The sequence below is a fragment of the Tauraco erythrolophus genome, chromosome 19 (genome assembly GCF_009769465.1).
Source record: "Tauraco erythrolophus isolate bTauEry1 chromosome 19, bTauEry1.pri, whole genome shotgun sequence".
Classification (NCBI taxonomy): Eukaryota; Metazoa; Chordata; class Aves; order Musophagiformes; family Musophagidae; genus Tauraco; species Tauraco erythrolophus.
Genome location: NC_141483.1, coordinates 4,457,380 through 4,480,029, shown reverse-complemented (window position 1 = coordinate 4,480,029; position 22,650 = coordinate 4,457,380). Strand labels below are relative to the sequence as shown.

General features: G+C 51.9%; 1 protein-coding gene across 5 annotated transcripts in view; it reads left to right on the top strand.

Moving 5' to 3' along the window:
* Nucleotides 1-22,650, top strand: part of MSI1 (musashi RNA binding protein 1) — a 28,233-nt gene extending 5,583 nt beyond the window's left edge. Inside the window, exons 6-14 of one of the 5 annotated variants that reach the window (XM_086623345.1) lie at nucleotides 1,561-1,653; nucleotides 12,206-12,254; nucleotides 14,287-14,369; nucleotides 14,961-15,078; nucleotides 16,706-16,786; nucleotides 18,077-18,133; nucleotides 21,048-21,116; nucleotides 21,242-21,396; nucleotides 22,609-22,650. In XM_086623345.1, the coding sequence (XP_086479471.1) occupies nucleotides 1,561-1,653; nucleotides 12,206-12,254; nucleotides 14,287-14,369; nucleotides 14,961-15,078; nucleotides 16,706-16,786; nucleotides 18,077-18,133; nucleotides 21,048-21,116; nucleotides 21,242-21,396; nucleotides 22,609-22,650 (747 nt within the window). Of the gene's footprint in view, nucleotides 1-1,560; nucleotides 1,654-12,205; nucleotides 12,255-14,286; nucleotides 14,370-14,960; nucleotides 15,079-16,705; nucleotides 16,787-18,076; nucleotides 18,134-21,047; nucleotides 21,117-21,193; nucleotides 21,397-22,608 lie in introns of all 5 variants that reach the window. The other 4 variants (XM_086623344.1, XM_086623343.1, XM_086623347.1 and 1 more) reach the window with 4 other exon arrangements.

Below are 22,650 nucleotides of genomic sequence, written 5' to 3'. Positions count from 1 at the left end.
CTCCCTGGGGTTTGCTCAGGACTCACCTGGAGCGGGGGCAGTGCTGGGGGTTTGCGTGGCACTGGAGGAACTGGGAGGCTCTTGGTTGTGCTTTAGGATGCACTAGTTAGAGCTAGTGAAGTAAATGCTGTCCAAGGTGAACTTAGTCTTTCTGAAGTTGCAGCCAGTGCCTGGAAATTTCAGGCCTATGGAGATATGGAACAGCTTCATGCTGCAAGGTGATACAGGCGGAAAGAGAGTCTTGTGTATGCACATACGTGTGTACAGATAGGTGTATGGCAGAGAAGGGGAGAAGGATTTCATTTTGTGAAATGCCCTTCTGTGCTTCTGGAAAAGGCAGAAGGAGTTTGATGTTGGACTTTATCTGCAAGAGGCTCTGGCATCGAAGTGTGCAGTTGCAGGAACTTTTTCCAGGCGTGCAGCTAGAAACTTTCAACTGAGGAGCCAGCAGCAGGCTGGAGACTGCCTTCAGACTTTGGGTTTCCCTTTAACTTTGCTCTTGGATGGGAGTTTTAAAGTTCAGAGTCTTGATTCCACGTGCTGTCAAAGGAGAAGGAGCTGGGGAGAAGCAGTGTTGAGAAGCGGAGAGGGAAGAGGAGACTGGTGCTGGGAGGGAAGTAAGGGGGATCAGGCACTGAGAACAACTGGTGAGCAGGTATCCCGAGTAACTGGAGCCAGGAAGCACATGGTAGGAATTGGGTTAATTCCATTAAGCAGTTTGGTGACAGAAGGTGCTTTAGTGTTAGAACGGGCTGCTCTCCAAGCCAGGGAATTGCTGCGGATTAGCCCTATGCTCCTTGGGGTAATTAGGACCATGTGTTCCTCTGAGAGCAGGGGTGTAGCCAAGCAGCTAAGGGGAGGATGCAGCTGGAGAGCTGGTTCAAAGGATGTCGGTGTGCCTCAGCCTGGCAGCAATGGCCCCTCTCAGGGTAGTTAGTTTTCTTCCTTGTCCCAGTTTCCTGAGGGACAAGTGGCAGAGGGATCTTCTCTTTGCTTTCTTGCAAAGGCAAACAAGATTTACCTGGGAGTTGACAGGGCTCCATTTAAGTGACTGGGGAATGGGTGTGAAATGAGGCTTATTCCATGCAAGACTGGATGCTTTGCAATCTGTGAGCTAGGAGGATGAAGCCCGGGGAGCCTACCTGCGCTGGCAGTGCTCCTGCCCGTCTTTCCGCTCTGGGAAGCAGAGCAGGCATCTCTGGGGGGGCCTGGAGGACGCTGGCTGTGCCAAGGGGAAGGGCTGGAGGGCTGGGGAGGGGACAGTGGTGCCCCACGCCTTCGGGGCAGTGTGAGGGTGCCAGGGGAGAGGCTGCTGATATGCTGTCCGAGGAGGAGGTGGTGGCTGGGTGCTGGCAAGCATGATGGGGTGGCGCGATGGTGAGATCACGAATTGGGATCTGGCGTGGGACAGATCTGTCAGCCGTGTTTGGCCGGAGGGCTTTTGAGAAGGTGGAAGGGGCAGGCGCTTCCCGGCAGCGGAGGGGAGTTAGTGGCCTTTTGAGTCTCGTTCTCTGCTCACTCTGGGTTTATTCGGTGAATTCCTGTCCTTCCCTTTTCCAGATGGTGACCCGAACGAAGAAGATATTTGTGGGTGGTCTGTCCGTAAACACTACTGTGGAGGATGTGAAACAATATTTCGAGCAGTTTGGGAAGGTAAGTTTCTTGAGTGATGTTGGATCAAAGCTGTTGCTTCTGGGAAAAAAGGAGTTTTCTGAATTTCTGTGGAGGCGGGATTAGGAGCTTCTGAGTCTTTTGCACGCGGTTAAGTAGATTGAAGGTCAGTTACAGACGCTGGGTGGCTGTAATGTCTCTGTAGGGGCTATAGCCAGTGACTCCTGCCCTGTGATGATTTGGAACAAAGAGTTTGTGCTTGTTCCTGGAGTTGGTAGGACTAAGGGACATAGTTTTCCATTTTTTGGTATCCGGAGGCCTCCTGTGGCCCACAGATTTGCAGTTGGTACAAACACTGGAGGAGGGTTTGTAGACACTCCTAACAGTGCAGCCACAGCACCAAGCCTGTGATTTTGGCCTGTTTCTAACTCTAAGCCTTGTGATTGATATTTCCGTAATCCTTCATTAAAAATAAGCCTTTTGGTCCTGAAACTTCTGCTGAGTCTTGGGCAAGTGGCGATGTTGGTTTTGGATGTTTGAAGAAAATTTGGCAATATGGCTGTCCCTTGTGTTGGTCTGGCTCTGCTGTGCCAGCTGGTGGCTCAGGGAAAGGTGGGCTTCTGTGCATGGAAATCGCTTGTGCCATGGTCCATGACAGCCGGGTGTGCAAATTGTGAGTCAGGACCAACTTGGAGGATAGAAGTGGGCTCAGTCATGGCATTTCAGCTGTGTCAGGAGGCTGTGAGCACCCCTAGGAGCAATCTCAGTAGTATTAGACTGAAGGATCCCAAGATTTTTAATGTGATTAGGAACTGAAGGGGATCATCATACCCAAATGCTGAATGCGGTCATCTCTGAGGCAGGGCCCTGTGACTGTTTCACTGTTGTTCAGTGGTGTCGTGCATGGCTTTGCTGTTTGGGGCAGGAAGTGTTGGATTCTGTAGCTCTTGGGACCTTCCTGCCCAGCTAGGGGAGCAGAACACAGTTTGCTGGACAGTAATCTGATCAGGATGTTGCTGATAACATCGTGGATGTGTAGGAAAGTATCATGGGAACTATAGAGTAGGGGGGATGAAACTTTTGGTATTAATTTTCTTCTGAAAGATTCTGCAAAGGGTGATGTTATGTTAAGGCACATTAATTGGTGAAAGGAAGGGGAGTTTTGTAGCCAGTTTTGCCATATTGTTGGAACTTCTGGGCAGAAAGTTTGGAACAAGTGTTTGCTCAGTACCTTTGTTCAGCTTCTGAAGTCAAATCTAACTGGTATGCTGTCATGACTGCAATTTTTGTTTCTGTTCAGTCCTAAGAGAAAGTGGCAATAGCAAAAGTGGGCAGATATTCCTTGGGCAGATATCCCCATGTTTGCTAGTCATTAGCACTGTGTGGTTTTATGTTCTGTTAGAAATAAGCAGACTCTGTCATAGAATCATAGAATAGTTTGGGCTGGAAGGGACCTTAAAGATCAACCCGCAAGAGCTCTATTGTGTCCCCAAGAGCTTTTACATGGTGTCACTGAAGGTGTGACCACTGACGGTGGTGTTGTCTGTGTGTCCGTGTAGTCTGAAGGTTGTTAGTTTGAGTTGCATGTGCTTCTGCGCCGCTGATGGATGCGTTTGATAGGAAAACAAAATGTCTTGGGCGAAATCCCCTTTTAACCTTAACTGTAGCTCTGTTAATTTGAAGCAGAAGCATGTCATGTAGCACTCTCTTTACCAGCAGTTACGATGGCTGTAGTTTGAGAAGTACTTTCCAGTTCTTTTGGGGTGTTATGCTGTTATGTTCCTCTTATTTAACGGTCATGTGCTGAAGGGTGTCCTCACGTCAGGAGACTGGCAAGAACTGGTTATGTCACATTGTTTTCTTGGGACTGGGCAGAAGGGAGAGCAGTGCATAGCGCAGTGCCATGCATTTCCAAAGAACCAGCACGCCAGACAACATCCGGTGCTCAAAATCTGCATGAGGCTGATGCAGCTGGCCTCCTGGCTCTGGGGAGTTTCTGTGAGGAGAGGTCAGGGCTGGTCAGATTGACTCTCTGGTTTTGAGGCAGTTTTCTGACTTATCTGGCCATTTCAGCTGAGGAGAGACTCCTTGGAGCTCTCATATAAAGCATCTCTTCTGGCCTGTAACCACGCTCCAGGCTACGCCTCAAAGAATTCACCGATGGCTAGGAGAACTGTTTCCTGAGAAATGCTCTCCAGTCAGTAGCTCCATATGGCTGATGTGCAGGATCAGTGGGAAAGAGTGTTTCAGAGGAAAGCCTCCGTGGCCGTCAGCTCTGGGGTTCTGAGCTCTGAATGTGCCGCTCTGTGGTTTCTAGGGCTAAGAAAAGCTTGTTGCCTTCAATTTTAGATGTGACTCATGGAGAACACGATTTTGGTACACAGACTCTTTTGGTGTTTGTTTATGGTATTCAGAGGTCTCCTAGGATCCCTTCTTCAGAGGTACTCTTGGCACCTGACTCTGTGGTCTTCCATCTCATCAATTTATGGCATCTTTAAGTGAGATGTGTTATCCTCATCTTGGAAAGCCTCTCTCTGAAAAAATCTTTTCGAAGTTATTTGGGTCAATACTACTTCTGGAATTCAATTGGGACTGTCTGAAAAGGAGTTGTTAGGGACGCCCTTTTAAAGCGTTTCCATGGAGGACTTGTCCTCCGAGGAAATGGGTTGTCTGTGTTCCCTCTTCTTCCGAGCAGCCCCACAGTTTTCTAGGATCTGGCAGGAGAAAAATTCCTCCTCTTTCCTCCTGCCTGTGCAGGGAGGCATGGTAATGCTTAGGATCTAGAGAGGAGAGAGAGGGGAGCACAAATCATCCTCCCTTGATTCCTCAAGATCAAGGTGCCAGGTTCCTGGGGGTGATTTTTAGTCAGTCTTTGAGAATCCAGTGGCAAGCTCAGTTTGGATCTCAGCTCGAGGGAGAGATCATCCTCTTCTTCTGAGGACAAGGGAGTGCAGACTGCTGAATGGGTTTTGCATGAAGGTTATCTTCTGGGTAACCCTCAGGCCGCAAGCCTCAGCGTGTGTTAGATTTGCCACCACTTAAGGCCTTTAAATTAGGGTAGATGCTTTTTGGAAAATACATTTGAGTCCAGACAGAAAGCACGCACATGCTGCAGGAATTACGAGAGGAAGTGCTATGGCCTGCAGTACAGACGAGGTCAAATTAGATTATCATAATGTTCTCTCTGGTCCAAATCTGTGAACTGCAATTTGCAAGTCTACCAAGGTAGCTAGCGTCAGTGCATCGTGGGTCAGAAACAACACACCTCGTGTGTCCATTAGCAGGAAAAAATGAAAGGTTGGTTGGGCTGGAGATGAAATGGTTTCCCATTTCATGAAACAAAATTCCCAAGTCTGATTTTTCCATTTTGACATTTCCGCTTACTCTCCTATTTTTTTTTTGTTGTTTTTTCTTTCCTTGCTGTGTCCAAAACCACCTCTCAGCTTTGTAAAATGGAAATGGCAAAATAAAAATGAAAATGTGCGAGGAGGAAATCCATGAGTATTACTTAGGGATAAAGGAAGAAAGGGAGAGGCTGGCACCCTGGTTCTTCATATCAAAATATTTGGGTTTAACAGGCACAAAAGCTGAAGCTTCAAAGAGGATCCCAAATACAGTATGAGTTTTTCTGCTTCAAAGAAGGATCACTTTATTTTTTTTCTTCCAAAACTGTGAATGAAAAGTATGGGCTGCTGTTTTCCTGAGGAAGAAAATACAGAGGGTTTTTTTTAGTACACTGAGAGAGACTGAGAAGTGCTCTCAAGCTGGCTCTGGTTTGTCAGGTGCAGCTGCTAGGGCTTTGAACATAGCAGGATCTCTAGGAAACACTTCTGCCTCCAAAACTTGAATCTCTGAGATGCAAGCTAAGGCCATGGACATGCTTTCTAAAGGAGATTATTTTTTCAACTGTAGGACAGAAGTCCTGGAAAGAATTGCATTCACAGTGTGTGTAGCCAAGTGTCTTGGCTTAAGTTGGACGGTGTTGGAGATCTTTAGACTGCACAAGGAAGCATTTCAACAGCCTCTCTAGAGTCGGGCTACCACCCTCACTGAAACCTGAAATAGAAAGAGAAGAGGAAGATATCTTGCACCTACCACCTCAGGCATAGCTAGTTCTCTGTCTAGTTCAACACGTATGAGGATGCCTCAGAGGAGCTCGAGGCCCAGCTTCCTCCTTTTCTACTTCAAGCTGTGGGAACATGTTCTGTACCGTTTTTTTTGGGAAAAAGAGTTGTCCACCAGTGTAATATCTTCAGACCATTGAGTCTCTGATCTTGTAAGCAAGGTTATTTGTTTTAAATCATAACTGAAAAAACTCAGATCATCTTTCTTTTTCAAGGGTTGGTCTGATGAGGTTTTGCGGTACAGAAAGCCAAATAAATTGCAAGATGAGAGGCTCAGAACAAATAAAGTCTTTTTGTCATGCAGCTTATCTAAGCTGTGAAATCTTTGCCCCAGGATGTTGTTGTTAAAAATTTGCATAGGCTCCAAAATGATTGGACAAATTAATGGAAGGTCTTTTAAGTACACAGGCTCCCCTTTGAGTTCAGGAAATCCCTGAATCATAAATGGCTGGAAGATGATGCAGCATTCTGGGGTCTATTGTAGTATCCTTGCCTTGTCTTTATATTCTTCCAAAGGTGTCTGTTGTTGGTTGGTATCTTGGGGGGTGTTGGGCAAGGTGGACCTCTGCTCCAACTTGGTGCAGCTAGTCTTTTGTTTGTCATTAGGAGAGAAGTTGGTGCTTTCAGAAACCAGAAATGCAGAGGTACCGGAAGAAATGGGGGCCCGGACCCAATTCAGGTGTTCAAACTCATGGTTTTCTTGTGTGCTTTTGCATTTTGTGAAGCAGAAGTGGAAGAAATACTCACAATGACGTCTTTGCATGACTCACTAATCAGTTGTGGCTCCAAGGGTGCTTGAAACGTGCTTAAAACCAGTCTGCATCTCTCCCTGGGCCTGCAGGTGATCTGTGTATGTGGATGAGTCGGTCATGAAAGCCCAGCCTCTCTGTGAGGCAGATCATGCCCAGAGAGAGATCTGCTCTCTAAAAATATCCTGGAAGCAAACAAGAAAAAAGATCTGCTGAGGTCCGAGGACGATTCTGACCTTTAGGCTGCCATCTAATACTCAGTCCAAATTCTGGACCGTTTGCCTGGGACAGGTTCTGAGATCTCACTCGGGGAATGACTCTAGTACTGTCCTGACCAAGAGAAAACCGCCGTATCTGAGGCAGTGGGTTCGATGAGGGTTTGCGTGTCTGTCACAAGCACGTATTCATGTACACCTGCCAGAAAAATGGTGTGGTTGACTTGGGTTTGGAATGAGTTTTCCCTGCTGACTAATTGGAGAACCTTTAGATACTGATGGGGAATTTCTTTAAAGGAAGACTTGTTCCTGTGCTTACAGCGGGCATGACTTCCCTCACTTTGGATTGGGAGAATGTTAATTGATTAATCCTTAATCTGCTGCTCTCTGGAAATTTCAGGGATCAAAGCTACTTGTCAACCTGCTGTGGATTTCCAGACTGGATTTTGGATTTTTCTTCCACAGATCAGAGGGCAATTTATGCAAATTCTCACGCGTAACATGGTTGCGATGAACAGATGGGGAGGGGAGGAGAAGGGGAATCTGATCACCTCTCTTTCGGCAGTAGGCAGTTTGGCTTGTGGTAACAATGCCTCTGGAACAAAGGGTTCTCTGTGCGCCGCATCTGGTAGGCAGATAGCCAAAAACGCTGTAGCAGTAGTGGTCATTCAGGTCTTCAGTGGTTCATTTGATATTTGCCAGGTGCCCATGGTGTGAGAGCGGGCAGGATCACCTGGGCAGGCTGTGCCGCTCACCTGTGGCACGGAGCAGGCTCTGTCCCTTAGCGAGTCTCCTTCCCAGAGTTTTGAGAATGACTCTGCGGAGTAGGGTAAGAAGGGTCCTCCAGAAGCCATGTGGGCACATCTTGTCTGCTCCCTGGAGCTGGGCTCTGGGTCGGTGCGTCTCCCTCCCCAGAATCGTTCTGGCGTGTTTGAGCAGCTGGGAGAACCTTGCAGAATTGTTGATGCCCTCTCTTGATGGGATGGCTGAGTGGTTTCTAGATCGTTTGGCTTATATTTCCCATGTTGAAGCTGTCTCAACAGCTACTATTCTTCTGCCTGATTTTTTCTACAAATATGTTGCCATGGTTCCTTCTACGACCAGCTGAGCCATCTTTAGTTGCTGTTCAGATGGAAGATGCCTGTTTCTGCAAAGGCTTTGCACAAATATTTACAACTTTCTTCAAGATCTTCCCATGTGGAAGTGCATCCAACTTTTCTCGTCAAACTTGTGTTGGAAATTTTATTATCATGTTTTCAGTCTGCACGAGGCTGTCATCGGCTTCCTCCTTTGCAGACACCCATGACTGTCCCAGGAAGACTGAAAATACTAGAGTGAGATTAAGCCATTGAAAAAGATCAAGCCTTTTGGCCAGGTGCATCATCATAACCACGTTCTGTTTTGGTATGAAATGCCTTGTATCTGTGCACCTGGATATTCTGGCTGGGCTGAGGGCTGCTTTGGTGGAGAGTCTCTCTCTGAAACCTGTGACTGTCACTTTCCCTTCCTGTCATGACCAGACTGCTGTCATCGCAACCAGGTGCTGGTTCAAGAAGGGCCTACCTCCTCCTCTTGGGAAGGTGCTGCTTGCTGCCCTCCTGCATGAGGTCTCAGCAGCGGCAAATCCATGGAAGATTAGAAAGCTCCTCAGGGACAAACCTTTTTTGAATTTCTGAATATGTTATGTCCACTGAGCCAAAGCCTTCATCTTTCTTCCACTCTCATTTGGTTTTCCGAAGCTAGAGAGAGCTGCTGGAGACAGAATCGAGAGGAGGTGATGTTGGACAGGCAGTTTTAAGGCTCAGGGGTGTGGTACCTACCCCCGAACAGCCAAGTACCTGCCAAACAAGTAGTCTCCTGTGGTCGAGTTCCTTGGGAAGGATACACCTAGGAAGCAAGAGTTACTGCTCTTGGGACCCTCTCTTTTTTCCTTGACATTTTTGACCTTCATGGCTAAACACAGGGAGAGGCATCATCCCTCAAAATTAACAAACCTTGAACTTCTAACGTCAAATGTTGGATAACCGGAGGCCGGACCAGCAAGTTAAATCGTTCCCTGAGAGTGAGCCTTGACCACTCAGCCAAACAGTTTTCTAGTAAAGCGATCTGCTGCTCTGACGGTGTTTAAAGAATGGAAACAAATATTTATTTAAGGGCGGGGGGGCAGAGAACGGGGAGGAAGACAATTCACCGGGCGAATCAGCCTTTGTTAGAGTCCAGTCATGAGCACGGATTGTTTCCACACCTTACTGGGAGCGAACTGGGGGGCGTTTCGGAAACTCTCGCGCGCCGTTCTCCGCACGCCTCGCCGTGCCCCCTCCCCCCCCCCCCGCCATTCCCGGGAAGCGGACCCGTCCTGCCTCCGCCGACCGGCGCTGCGCGTGCGAGCGCGCCGCCGCCGGCGGGGCGGCCCCGGAGCCGCGGGGCGGGGCGGGGCGGTCCCGGAGCCGCGCGGCGGGGCGGCTTTGTGAGCGGCGCTGAGCCGGGCGCCAGCTGCCATTGGCGGCCGCGTTGCCGTGGCGACGGCCCCGCCGGCGGCCGCCTTTGTTGGGGCCCGGCGCGGCGCGGCCCCGCCGGGGAAGGGCCCGGCGCGGCGGCGGGGAGGTGGCGGTGGTGTGCGTGGAGGGGGTCGGCTCACCGCCACAATAGCCGCCCGCCGGGGGCTGTGCCGCTCCCGCCTGGTTGTGGCTGCGGGGTCGCGGTTTGGCTCCTGTCTGGGGGCTGCCACGGTACCTCCGTGCCCTCAGCGCGTTGTGCTGGGGTCTGCCTGGGTGTTTAGGTCGTGCCGGGCCTCAGGGGTCCCTGCGGGTTGAGGCGGCTGGTCTCCATCCCGTCCCTAGCTCCAGACTAGGGGAGGTGATGGCAAGAGCCAGGAGAGGGATCTGGCATGTGGCCAGCCCCTGTGAGGAGGGTGCTGGAAATGGCTGCTCCCTGTGGATGCAGGTGAGGCCTTTCTCCCAGCTCTACAGTGTGCTCTGGTCCACATCCCGACCCGCTGGACGTTGTAGGCTCCAGCAGTACCTCTGCACCCTCCCAGGTCGCAGGGCCCTGCTTTTATCTCCCATCACTGGCTGTGTGCTCTCTGAGGCCACCCAACTCGTCTCACCTGTTGCCTCGGAAGGAGACAAGAAGATGCTCCTGTATAGGTATTGTCGGCAATAAAAAACATCGGTTCTACAGACAGTTGGGCTGCTGGCGTTGAGTGGAATGAGACTATTTCATGTACTATATGTATATATGCATACATACACATCTATCTGTCTTAGATATAGCTCGCGGCAGGAAGCAGCGTTCATATAGAGTATGTGTTATTGTAAATATGTTTTCACAAAATGTTTTGGGGTGCTGAGTAGACACCTGATCTCAAAGCACCGGCAGAAACTTGGAAAAAGGCTCAGATGGGGGAATGCTGCAGCTTTCCTCTCAGCGTACAGAGTGTGGTTTGGGATGAAGCAGTCGCGCTTCTCCCAGCTCCGAGTGCTCGAGTGCTGTGGGAGCACCTGGGATGTTGCCCGGGATGTTGCTGTGAGATTGGTTTATGTGTGGACTGCGCTTGGTCTGCCACTTGCAGCTGCTCCCACTGTCCAGGCTCTGTGAAGAAGAGGTTGCTGCTGGGGCTGATTGGACAGAGTTAAGTCAGCAGCTGGGCTGTGCTCACCCCCGCTGGGTTTTTCTTTCTTGTGCCCATCTTCTCACCACGATGGGTGTGTGGGCTCCAGCTACCTGAGCTGAAGTCTTCAGGAGTGGCACCACCGCAGAGTGCCATTGAGAGAGCTTGCTTCCAGTGCTTATTGGGGAAGAGGACAGCTACGTGCCCAGCCTTTCTGAGAACTGGATGGTGGAATGGATCTAGCTTAAAAAATGGACAAAAAACAGGCAGTAAAACTTCTTGAAATATTTTTAAGCCATGTCAGGTTTCCCCTCAGCACATCACATTTGTGCTGGCACCGTGAGGGGAAATGGTGCAGGGGCAGGAGCGAGCAGCAATGAGGAATGGCAGTGTGATGAGCTGCCGTCAGCCCTCGGCTCCCTGGCTGTGTCTTGGGAAGCTGCTGAGGAGTTGCTTCAGGTCTGTGTGAAGTCTTATGTCCCCTGTGGCTCCGACTGGATGCCTGGTATGTTACTCAGGTGTTTGCTGACTTGACTGAGGGAGGCTGAGCTGGGATGGGAAGAGCACGGGATGAGCAGGAGCCAGGCTGTCTGTTGTCGCCTGGCTCTTGCAGGGTGGATGTGGTGGACAAGCCCAAGGGCATCAAAGATGATCTGTCTGCTTGTGATGGCACTGGAAATGTTAGCATCCATCCAACATCCTTCCATCCTCGTGGCACTGAGGTGGAGCTGGGTGTCCTATTTTGTCCTGGGGGGTGCTGAGGCTCGGAGCCCTCTCCCTTCCCTGACCTGTGGGCTCTCCATGAGCGAAGGCTGTGGCTGCCTGTGCTGGGGTATGGGCAGCGCTCTGCCCTCACCCGTGGGCTGTTCCAGAGAAGCAGCAATACAGATGCTTCCCAGGGATGAGGCAAGGGAGTAATCCTTCCGTGGAGTCGGAGGTGTGTAGGGCTCGCTGCTTGGGGAGCAGTGGTCTCCCATGGAGGAGGAGGAGCAGGAGGGTCAGGGCAGCTGCTGGCCAGAGACTGCCGCCGCCTCCCCTGAGCCCTTGCACGTCCAGTTTCATAATCGGATTAAGGCAGCGGTATTAGAGAGGAGGGATGGGTCAGTGGGACAGGTTTACACTGGGGCTTACACGGAGGGGATTGACGCGTATTTTTTAACCCCTCTCGGCCTGACCTGCGGAGCGGGGCCCACGCATCTCTGCAAGGCAACACCGGTGGGAAGATGTGGGGGCAAAGTGGCACCAGGCGGTGATGTGCTCGCCGGGGAGCACAGCAGCCCCGGGCCGGCTGGGGGATGGGATCCGGCCGCCCCTCCCCCCGGGAAGGCAGCCCTGCTCAGGCCTTGCAGTAAATTTGCTCTAATTACAGCCTCCAGCAGTGGGAAACCTCACTTAGAGGAAAGGCTCCTCTGGGGTGGGGGCGGGGGTGCTTCCCAGCTTTCCCAGGCGGGCTCTGTTGTCTGAGGCCTCCGCTTCCCCTGATGCTGGGAGGCCCCTTATTCCTCTCCCCTCTCCAGCTTTGCTTCTCTCCCCCCACCCCTTTAATTCTCCTCTCCTTTGAGGCCGGGATTTGGGAACAATGCCTTCCCTGCTCCTTGCCCCCCGGCTGGAGCCACGGGCAAACAATGGGGGTCGCTTGCTGCGGGGGCCGGGCTGAGGGGGCTCAGCGCGGCAGCACCTGCCCTGGGCTGGTGGGGACTGAGTTGGTTGTGGCTTGGGGATGTGCCCGGTGGGGTGGCTGGTGTGTGTGTGCTCACAGCCTGCTTCCTTCTTGGGGATGGGAGTCCTTGTCTTGATCCCTTTGGGTTTGGGGAGGTCCGGGAAGCTCTGCACAAACGTGTCGGAGGATGCTCGTGGCAACAGCATTAATCTGATCCGGAGCTCTTCTCTTTGCAGGTGGACGATGCGATGCTGATGTTCGACAAGACAACCAACCGACACCGAGGTGAGAGCGGTCTTCTGGCTGTAGGAGAGGGAACTGCGGAGGGTTTGCCTCCCGCCTTGCCTAGGGAGGGGTTAGTATCCCAGCAGCAGGGCATGTGGGTCGCAGCTGCTCTTTATCTTGCCTCCAGTCGCCCCATCCTTTTGCATCTGCATCCTTTACCAGCGTCCCTCGCAGCACAGAGAGCTTTTGTCCAGCGCGTTTCCTGTGCTGTAAACTTGCCGAGTTGCAGATATGTGAGAGGAGGCAGCCTCCTCCCCTGCCCGCTTACCTCCGTGGTTCCAGCCTGCAGTGTGTGTCTTACCTTGTCCCGAGTAATCTGAGCTTCGGGAAAGCTGACACGAGAGCCTGAAGAGTGCCTGCTTCTCGCCCCTTCCTCGGCCCGGAGCCTGCGTGTGCTCCCAGGTCACCTCTTCTTACCCGAGTCTTGCTGGTGGAGTCTGGTTACAGGATGGGAGCAAGGCTGTAATACTTGTGCTATCCAGACCCAGCCCACCCATGGGCGTCCCTGCCTCCCGCTTTCCCAGAGAGTCTTCAGACCAGTTGCCCCAGAGCGGGGCAAGGCTCGACATTAGCAAGCGTTGCACCAGCCCAGAGATTTGTTGGCAACGACTTAACCTGCAAACTTCGCTTTGGTGTCTTCCAAATTGGGGCCAGTAACAGCCTTGTGCAGGGCCACTCTCATGTCTGCATGTTGTTTGAAGCACTTCCAAGCACCTCTGCCCCCGGATCAGCGAGGGAACGCTCCCTTCTGCTCTTGCTACGTACACTGTGTGCCCTTCAGGTTTTTGCTTTTTTCTAAAGCCATTAAATCTATTCTTGATTGCCTGGCCTAGGATGTTGTTCCAGCTTCATCTTAAAAGGGAAGAAGTGTTAACCCCTGTTCCTCCATGGGTGCCTCCCAGTCACTAGTCCAATTAAAGAGTTGTCAGGCATTTTGGAAGGAGAAAGGGAGAGCTGCTGGCTGCTGTGTTGGCAGCGTCGGGCTCTGTCCAGGGCGCAGCAGGCCTGATGGGGCTCAGGACTGGTTTCAGCATCAGGGTTTTTGCTCTTGAAGTCCCAAGCTCCACCGCTTGTGGGTGTTGAGGCGTGTGATGTGTAACTACCTGGGCGCAGACAGGCAGAGGAGTTTACAGAGAGAGACTTTTCTGGCAGTGTGGAGAAAAAGTGGGGTTCTGGGCAGTGTATCCCTGTCTATTTTTAAAAGTTATTTTAAAGCACCATGGAACCAGCCAGTTCTGGAAAGCGGAAAGCTCTGCTTAATCCCAGCTTGCTTATAAGGCAAGCTTAAAGACATCCTCCCACCTGCCTCAGTTTTCCGGGAATGGCTGCAGTCAGCTGAGAGGAGTTTAGTCTGCCCACCCGAACTGGTCTTTGCCAAAACTATTGGCAAAGGGGTTGGTGAGAGAAAGGAGGTGCGAGCGCGGGCCGGGAACACGCTATCCTGTCTTACCCCAGATACTAACCTCACTTTGGGGAAACTTTGCAAATCGCTTTCCTTGTGTATGTCTGTCTTGCTCAGTACAACCGCACTGCCGATATTTGCCTGCTTACACGAGGCTTTATGACTGGTGACTGAAGAGGAAACGTGCAGGGGGTTATTGCTGGTGGGGTGCGTTTAGCGAGGATGGTGATGTCCTGGCAAGCAGCTGTTCGTTTCTCCGCCGACTTCCTTTGTGTGAGCGTCTGTCTGCTGGGATCCTCCCCAGCATTATCAGCCATGTGGTTTGCCTTGCAAATAGCAAAGTTTTAAAAAAATACACTTCGTTTTGAGAGCAGTCGGGTTCAGAGAGGGTGGGAAGTACAGGGTGAGGAGGAAAGAGGAATCTATAAGAGGATGCTCCTGTTATTCTTGTGCATAAAAGCAGGATTTGCTGGAGAAGGAAGATGAGTGACAGCCGTTTTAGAAAGGGCTGATTATACCATCCTAGAAGCCTGTGGCTCCTTCTCTTCTCCTGCCAATAAAAGGATGTGGGTAGCAGGTGCAAACTGCACAGAGCTCTGACCTGATCACGGAGTTTTGCCTTTTCTTCAGGGTTTGGGTTTGTCACATTTGAAAGTGAAGACATTGTGGAGAAAGTGTGTGAAATCCACTTCCATGAGATCAACAACAAAATGGTGAGTGTCTGGGGCAGAACCCAGGGGAAGAGGGACAGAGGTGCGGGACAGAGTGGGGCGGTGGCACAGGGGCAGGGTGTGAGGCTCTTGGGTCCTGACACACTTCCTTCTGCAGTGGGGAATTGGATTGAGTCTTTTCCCCAAAATCACAGCAGCCAATCTGGGAAAGAAACTCACAGTGTGGAGACAGATGAACCAGCACAATACTGAGCTTTCAAGGAGAAGAGCTGCCTGTAATGAGGAATTATGCAGTACTTGGAGGTTTCAAAGTTACATGAAACTTTGTAGTGGCTTGGGAGGGGACAGGTTTTGCCTTTATTCAGAAATGAGGAAATTTAGGCTTTGAGGCCCTGCTGCAGGGCCAGGCAGAGTCTCAGGGGCAGCTCCAGGAGGAACAAAGCCGTGTTTGAGCTCCTCGTTGCCTGTGGTGGTTGCGGAGCCAGGGGCAAAGCTGGCAGCATGCAGGCCAGAGGCAGGGATGCTATGGAAGGACAGTGGGACAGGCTGCTGGTGGTGGCCGGGGCCCGGGAGTGCTGTCATGGCTCTCCGCTCTGGTGTCGGCCGAGCCTGACCCTTGCTTTCTTGTGGCAGGTGGAGTGTAAAAAAGCCCAGCCGAAGGAGGTGATGTCCCCGACGGGCTCGGCACGAGGGCGGTCCCGAGTCATGCCTTACGGGATGGATGCCTTCATGCTCGGGATCGGCATGCTGGGTAAGCCCAAGGACAGATCTGCCCAGCTCCCGGTCGTGCCAGGCAGCAGCTTAGAGGTTTTATTCCGAGAGCCGCGGGCAGCCAAGGGCAGCTCTCCTTGCTGCGAGGCCGGGGAGGCTTGGGGGGTGCTGGGACCTGTTTGCGATCACAACTTGCCCTCTGGTGGCACCTGGAAAAACTACAAACTTGTCACCGCTGCCCTGCGACAGCCGGAGCTGGCGGGACACCGATATGTGCTGGGCATCTCCGGCCCTCCGCGGCTCCGGTCATGGTCACGCAGTGCCATGGCATGTAGACTGCAATTCTTTGATGGCTCTCGTGGAATAGGATGTAACTACACAGCTGAACCGAGTGCGGAGTAATCTGTACTCAGGCATCTTCCTCCCACGCTTCTACAGGCTTTCTGATTAATTAGTTGATTAAAGAGCCCCCAAGCTTCCACTTGAAACAGTGGTACGTATAAATGTCCTCAGTGCTGTTTAAAGACTGTAAAAACATCCTTAAAGTTCTAGTTAAGCTTTGTCTTTGTTCCCTCCCTCTTGGGGACAGCAAGTATCTGGTATAGCAAGGAAAATGATACACTTATCATGCATGCTGTCTTGTAAGGAGAAACTGGTGACAAGCAGCCTGGGTCCCATGTCTCTCCATGATTCTGAGGCAAATGTGCTCAGATACAAGATTAAAAAAGAAAAAAGTCCTCTGTAGCCTCTGCTTCTGGGTCTACAAACCCTCATGCCTGGATCTGAGAGTCAAGTGCGATCCTTCCAGCACAGGTGGAAGGATCGCGCTGTTCCTGGCTTCTCTCCCTCCCTCTATCCGTTCTAGCCAGGCTTGAGCCAAACCAAGAGTGTGCTGTTTGCTCAGGATCATCGCCGGTGTTGCTGGGCAGGGTGTACTCGGCCTGGCTCTCCTTGCTAAGCCTGCTGAATAGCAGTTAGTCACTGAACAAAACCCCAAAAAGGGCATTTTTTTCCCCAATATTTTCACTTGACTTATTGAAGGAAAATAAATCTCCAGGCTGTGGTTTTGGGTTTTGCCTTTTCTAAGCCATCTGAATTTTACAGCAGTAAGGCTCAAGCTGAGTCATTGGGAAATCCACATACTCATGTCTTGGGAGATCTCAAATCAAATATTCATCTCTGCGTCAGTGCCCTGCATTCTCACAACCTCGTTCTGTATAGGTGGTCAGCTTCCTGGGGAACGGTGGGAATTGTCCTCCTGCCCGGTGCCAGGAAGAAGCGCTCTGCCTGCATTCACCAGCAATTCCAGTGCAAAAGTGACTCAGAGCTATTCAGCCATTCAAATGCCCCCACCTCCCTGATCTCCTCCTCTTTGTAAATCCGGCTGATGCATCAGAAAGCTGTAGTCTGCAGAGCTGGGAGTTTCTGAGAAGGAAATCTCCATGTCCTTACATGTCTGGAGTGAGGAACAAATTAAATGAGCCTGCTAAAGCTCTTCTGCAGACTCACAGGCGTTGTGCATTCTGCCCAGCTGTTTCCTGGGCTTTCTGCTATTGGGTCTATTCATGCTTTCTAACAGTAATGGTCACACTGCTCGTGAGCAGCCAGGCACTGAAGACATGGACCCTGCGAGCTTGCAGTAACAGAGACCTTTACTCTTCCCCCAGGTTATCCAGGATTCCAAGCTGCCACCTACGCAAGTCGAAGTTACACTGGCATTGCACCTGGCTACACTTATCAGTTCCCTGGTGAGTGGTGCTCCCTACTCGTTTTTTTTGGTCTGCTGGGTGTGATGGGAGTCCCTGGCATGATGGGTGACCCAGGTTCTGCCCCTTTCACCCTTTCCCCTGTTTGGTCTTTCTTTAAATTGGAGACGGATGTGGAAGGGGGAGGGGTAAAGCCCTGGAATAGGTGGGAACAGCCTGTCCTTCATTAGGATTATCCTCACACTCCAGTGGCAGGAAAAGCCCAAGGCTGCTCTGACACCCTTTATGTTGGCCTCCTCTGTAGAGCTGCTGCTGTGACACAGAAGGGCCCTTGCAGCTCTGCCTGTCTCGCTGCCTTTGTGTGTGTCTGTCTCTATTTACCAGAGTTGCCACCGCTCTGAAAGTAGCATAGGATTTTCAGACACGGCTCTCCATGCGCCAGGGAACTCCCAGGCACCCAAACTGCAAATTGCGCCTGCAGTGCAATGGTTGTGTTCCGAACAGCGCCTGGACCACTCACAGCCTCCAGAAAACATCTGCTGGGGCAATGGGCTGCAGATCCACCGCAAACTGGGTGGTTTCAAGCGCCCAACCCCGCCATGTGCTCAGAACATGGACTCTGCGATCAATGGCTGGAACCTGCTGTGCCGCAGCTGCTCGGAGCTTTCGGGGGCCTCTTGTCCCTCCCGTTCTCTGTGAGTCAGGGGAACGAGGCAGAGCGCAGTCAGAGAAAAGACTGTCTTGCTGTTTTCTAGAGAAGTGGCAACTCTGAGCATCCCTTCCTTACTCCATCCCTTAGTGTGATGGTTTATATATGAATTCTTGATGTTAGGGGCTGGAAATGGGAAGTTGCCTCTTCACCTGAGGCGAGCTCAGGCTGACTGTGGCTGAAAGTTGCTGTTGCCTCCTAGCTGGCTGGAAGCTCTCTCTGAATCGAGCTTGTGGGTCTCAGTTGTGGCTTCAAGTGCCTCGTTGTAAACCTGTGCCCAGATGAGCGCGGCACGTTCTGAGCACCCACTGGCATGGCAGCCAAGAGGGCAAATCGGATGGGTCACAGGGTGATGCTCCAGGGCAGACCTGAGGCTGCACAGTGAAGTTTGCGCTTGCCCTGTCTTGGCCAGATTAATTCTAAGGATAAATGGATCCTTTCAGTCTTCAGGGCAGGAGTCCAGCATCTTTCAGCACCAGTTATAAATTAGTTTAAAGAAGACACTGGTCTGGTCGCAGTCTGGCTACAGGCTGCTCCCCCAGCGGACCCCGATGCCGTCTCTCTGCGGGGTCTCCCTCGAGGTGTTTGACGAGTTCCTAAGCTGTCTTGCATTTCGTTTTTAGAGTTCCGTGTAGAGCGGACCCCTCTCCCGAGTGCCCCCGTCCTCCCTGAGCTCACAGGTCAGTCCCGCTCGTTTCCTAAACTCACAACCTGGAAGGGGAGAAGGGGGCTTTGGGCTCTTCAGTGGTGTCGCTGCTCCACAGCCTGGCGCAGTTAGACTGGAAACGTTCTTTATTTCCTCTTCCATCTGTATGAGCTCCACCCAAAGCTGGGGCCGGAAAGATGGAGAGGCAATCAGAGCCATGTGTGTTGCCTCTGAGAAGGGGCAATGCAGGTCACACCAAATGAAGGCATGTAATCCTTAGATGGCGTTTCCTGCTGCTTGCCTCGTTTTTAGCTCCTTGCCCCAGGCTGGGCGTAAACCAGATATGGAAAACTGCAGAGAGCAGGGTGACTTCTCAGAGGTTTACAAATGACCTTAACCTGAGCTGCTGCAAGGACGAGATTTGGAGTGCTGGGAGGAGGGAGAGGGTATGGGGGCACTCCTGGCTACCCTAATCCTGTTTGCCTGTGCCAGAGGGGCTCCAGGGAATGCTCTCCTTGCTCCAGCTCCCCAGCTACTCCCACACATGCTTCCTGGGCAAAAGTGAGCGTGGTGGGACTCCACGACGTCCTGCAGTGCTCGTAGGGAACTGTGGAATGAAATGGGGGCAGAGGATCGTTCTCCAAGAACTAGTCCTGACTCAATGTCCTCACAGTGCAAACACCCTCTGGATCCTCAGCCCCTGGGTTGTGTGCCGTGTGTTCTCTCTAGGTGATGCTCCTTCTGTCTGCTCTCCCTTCCATGGCCATGTTTTCCCCTGCTCTGTCATGTCCATGGTTTTTGTTGTAGAAAAGCAGCTTTGTGTAGCACCCTGCTCCCCGTGTGCCATCTCATTTCCGTGGTGTTCCTCCTCCCCAGCACTTCCTTGCCACCACTTGTTTCAGGGTTTGAATCTCTTTGCAACGAGGGTGTGGAAAGGCTTCCTGAGAAGCTCTCCTGGAATTATTGGTACCAACAGGCTTGAAAGGGCGTTTCTGTGGCACGGAACCGTGTCAATCCTCAGGGATTCTCTGTTCCTGGGGATGCTGAGGTTGGCAGCCACCAGTGAACAAATTGCCCTGAGGAAGGTAGGGGGAGACCAAATCCCAGCTCCCTCTTAATAAAACCCTTCCCTGACACCATGTGTGCAACTGCATAAGCACCTGACCCCCACTCTGAGCCTTTTGGTTGCCAAGCAAAGGAGATGTGGGTCCAGTAGTTTATTTACATGTGTTTTTTAGCAAAACCCGTACAATATGTAGAGAAACGTTGGTGACTTGGCCAAAGTACTTTCCCCTCCGAGGTCCAGCCCTGGCTGCACTGAGCCTTTTCCCAGGGGAGGTGAATTGCCCAGGGCCTGGCTGTCACCCGCGGCTGGGGTGCACCAGGGCTCTGCACAACAAGAAGTTATTAATGCTGCTGCCCTGGCTGGGTGCCACGTTAGCTTACAGTCCTGAGTGTCTCGCTGAAGTACCAGCTGGGGATCGTGGCATTCTTCCCTTCCCGTTACGCTCACCTACTGTTAAACAGTCGCTGTGCAGCCTCTTGGCTACGCTGAGAGCTGCGGTGCCCATGTATAGGCTGGAGCTGGTCCCACGGAGGGCAGAGCCCCCCTCCTTCCGACAAAGGGCCGTCGAGCTGTGCCGGGCTCGAGGGCCCTTCTGCCTTCAAGTGGATGCGTGCGCGTAAATGGGCTGCGCTTTACGGGCTTGGCAAGTGGAACCGAGAGGAGGGGATGGCACAAGCAGGGATGATTGCTCCAGCACGCAGGGAGTGAACATGCAGGTGCTTTGTCATCACAAACCTGGCAGCTCAGTAGATGGACTGCAAAGGCAAGAAGGGTTTTTCCTGGAAAAAAGAACTGGAGTCTTTTTGAGAAGACATAGCCTCCTGTCTCAGTGACACCACGTTCGTTCTGGCGCGTTAGGGGCTCAAAGCAGTGGTGGGGCAGGAGGGTGGCTGCCGGCAGCCTTTCCACCCTGGAACAGCATCTTTGGGGCGATGCGCAACGCGCTCGCGTTGGCCCAGGGCCTGTAATGAGCGGCTAACCCAGATATAAGCCTCGTATGACGTTTGCTTGAAGCAGGCTGGTGCCTGCTACTAAATATTCCCTTATAAGCTAGTCTGGGTTTGAGCCTTAACGCGATTGATTTGTTCTGACCTCTTTTTATGGTGCTCTAAACAGAATCACAGTGAATTTCACATTCAAGCATGAAATGCTGACCCAGTCATTTTAAGGGCAAAGAGAAACATACTGGCTAGATGCCTCCTGCCCTGAGGGCTGGATGCCTGTGGCAGTAGAGTTGGGAATTAGAACTGCTAAATATAAATTAAGACTTACTGTTTAATTAAGCCATTTCTAGTTTCTGCTCCCTAGGTATATGTTTCCTGCTCTGCTACAGTGAACAGCAAGGGGTTGAGCAGTTCGGGAGCAAAACTCAGGGCGAGGAGAATGATGCATCTTGAGCAGAGTAGAGAAATACGGAGAAAGAGGCTATTAAACTGTTACTCAAGAGTAGTACCAAGGGACAGAGAGGAGGGGCTGAGCCTCAGGATGCTGAGCTGCCAGCTGCTGCGTTTTTCCACATTTACAGCCCAAATCTGGATCTGTAGCTTCAGATTAACTGCGTCTCCCAAGCTAAGCAGTGTCAGGACACATGTGAAATTGCCCGCTTTTGGTTCGGCTCTTCACACTGTGCCCTCAGCTGCCCCTGGGTGGGGGCTCAGCAGAGCACGGCCGGTGAGTTCCCCCAGACCTGCGCTGTGCAAAAGGATCCCAATAACTGCAGGGCTGCGCGCTCCCCTCTTGTCATCCTCGGATGTCCTGTGTGATGCACTAAGCTGATGCGTCTGTGTGGGGCTGGTGTTTTGCAGTGGAAAAAGAAGGCTCCTCTTGAGGAGTTCCCCGTGTAGGCACAGTGCCCCTGAGATGCCCGTTCCTTCTTTTCCAGCAATCCCCCTCACTGCGTATGGACCAATGGCGGCAGCAGCGGCTGCGGCAGCCGTGGTGCGAGGGACAGGTAACTGCCACTTTCCTCCCCAGCGCGGTGTCTCGTCACTGAGGTTTGCGGCGGGCTGCGGGAGGGGGGTGGGACAGGGTTGCATTTTTGGGATCTTCACTTTGTAGTTTTGCTGCCTCCGGTAGGTTCCACTCCCAGTCGTACCGGTGGATTTCTGGGCACCACCAGCCCTGGGCCCATGGCAGAGCTTTATGGAGCCGCCAACCAGGACTCAGGGGTCAGCAGTTACATCAGCGCTGCCAGTCCAGCCCCGAGCACCGGCTTTGGCCACAGCCTAGGGGTGAGTGTTCCCTCGGGCTCTGCGCAGGGGGAGGAGGATGGAGAGTGGCACGGCCGGGGCAGGGGCTGCATCTCCACATGGCGATGGAGGTGAGCAGCAGTGGGCGGCCCCCTCTCAGCCCACAGCTGCTTTCTGGTTGAGAAATACCACCCGCTGCAGCACCTGCCATGCCACCGCTGAGCCCCAGAGCACAGACGATGGTGCAGGATGCAGCAGTTCACCTGGGGCCCATGTCCCTGGGCTCCGCTGGCTCTCCCTGACCCCCACTCAAGGTCCTGATCTCCAGACCTTTTCCTGATCTGGCCCAGACTTTCCAAAAGCCTGTCTTGGCCCTGATGCAGTGTCCTGCAGGCTGATGTGCTCTTCAGACCTGTGTCTTGATTTAACCCACTCGGCCACTAAACACCATACAGCTGTTTGCTTGCACACTGTCCCCGTTCCCTGGGAGACAGGGAAGAGAATTAAAAGGGAAAAAGGAAGGAGACTCGTGGATTGAGATAAGAACAATTTAATAATTGAAATTAAAAAAATACTAATATTGATATAATAATAATAATAATAATGATAATGCATGTTAATATATAAAAATGATAATAATATATATGAACAAGTGATGTCAGTGTAATTGCTCGCTACCCACTGACCAACACCTGGCCCAGCCTGGCTAGCGATCCCGAAACAGAGAAGTCCCAAAACCACAATCCTGGAAGAGCAAGAGCCCTGAAGAGAGATTCAAGGAGCGAGAGAAGAGAGCTTCCCAGCCAGCCCTCATTTGTATACTGGGTGCGATGTTGATGATATGGAATATTCTGTTGGCCAATTTGGGCCTCAATCCTAAGCCTAAACTCAAATCCTGAGCTAGGAGTTGTGGGTCCTTTGTTCCGGCCATGCTCCCCCCCAGCCTGTTGTGCACCTGCCCTCTGGCAAAACATGGGAAGCCGAAAAGTCCTTGGTATCTCAGCAACAACTATAAACATCAGTGTGTTATCAACATTCTTATACCAAATCCCATGCTAATTCCAAAACACAGCGCTATTCGAGCTACAAAAAAGAAAACTAAGTTTGTCCCAGCCGAAACCAGGACATCCTGGCACCTCCAGCTGAAACCAGCTTTCCCAGCATCTGGGCCCCGACTGAATTTCTTGTGGTAGTAATTCTCCTTCACTTCTCTTTTGTTTGCTTAAGAGTGGGTTTTTAACTCTTTCTTCGCAGGGTCCCTTGATTGCAACAGCTTTTACCAATGGGTATCACTGA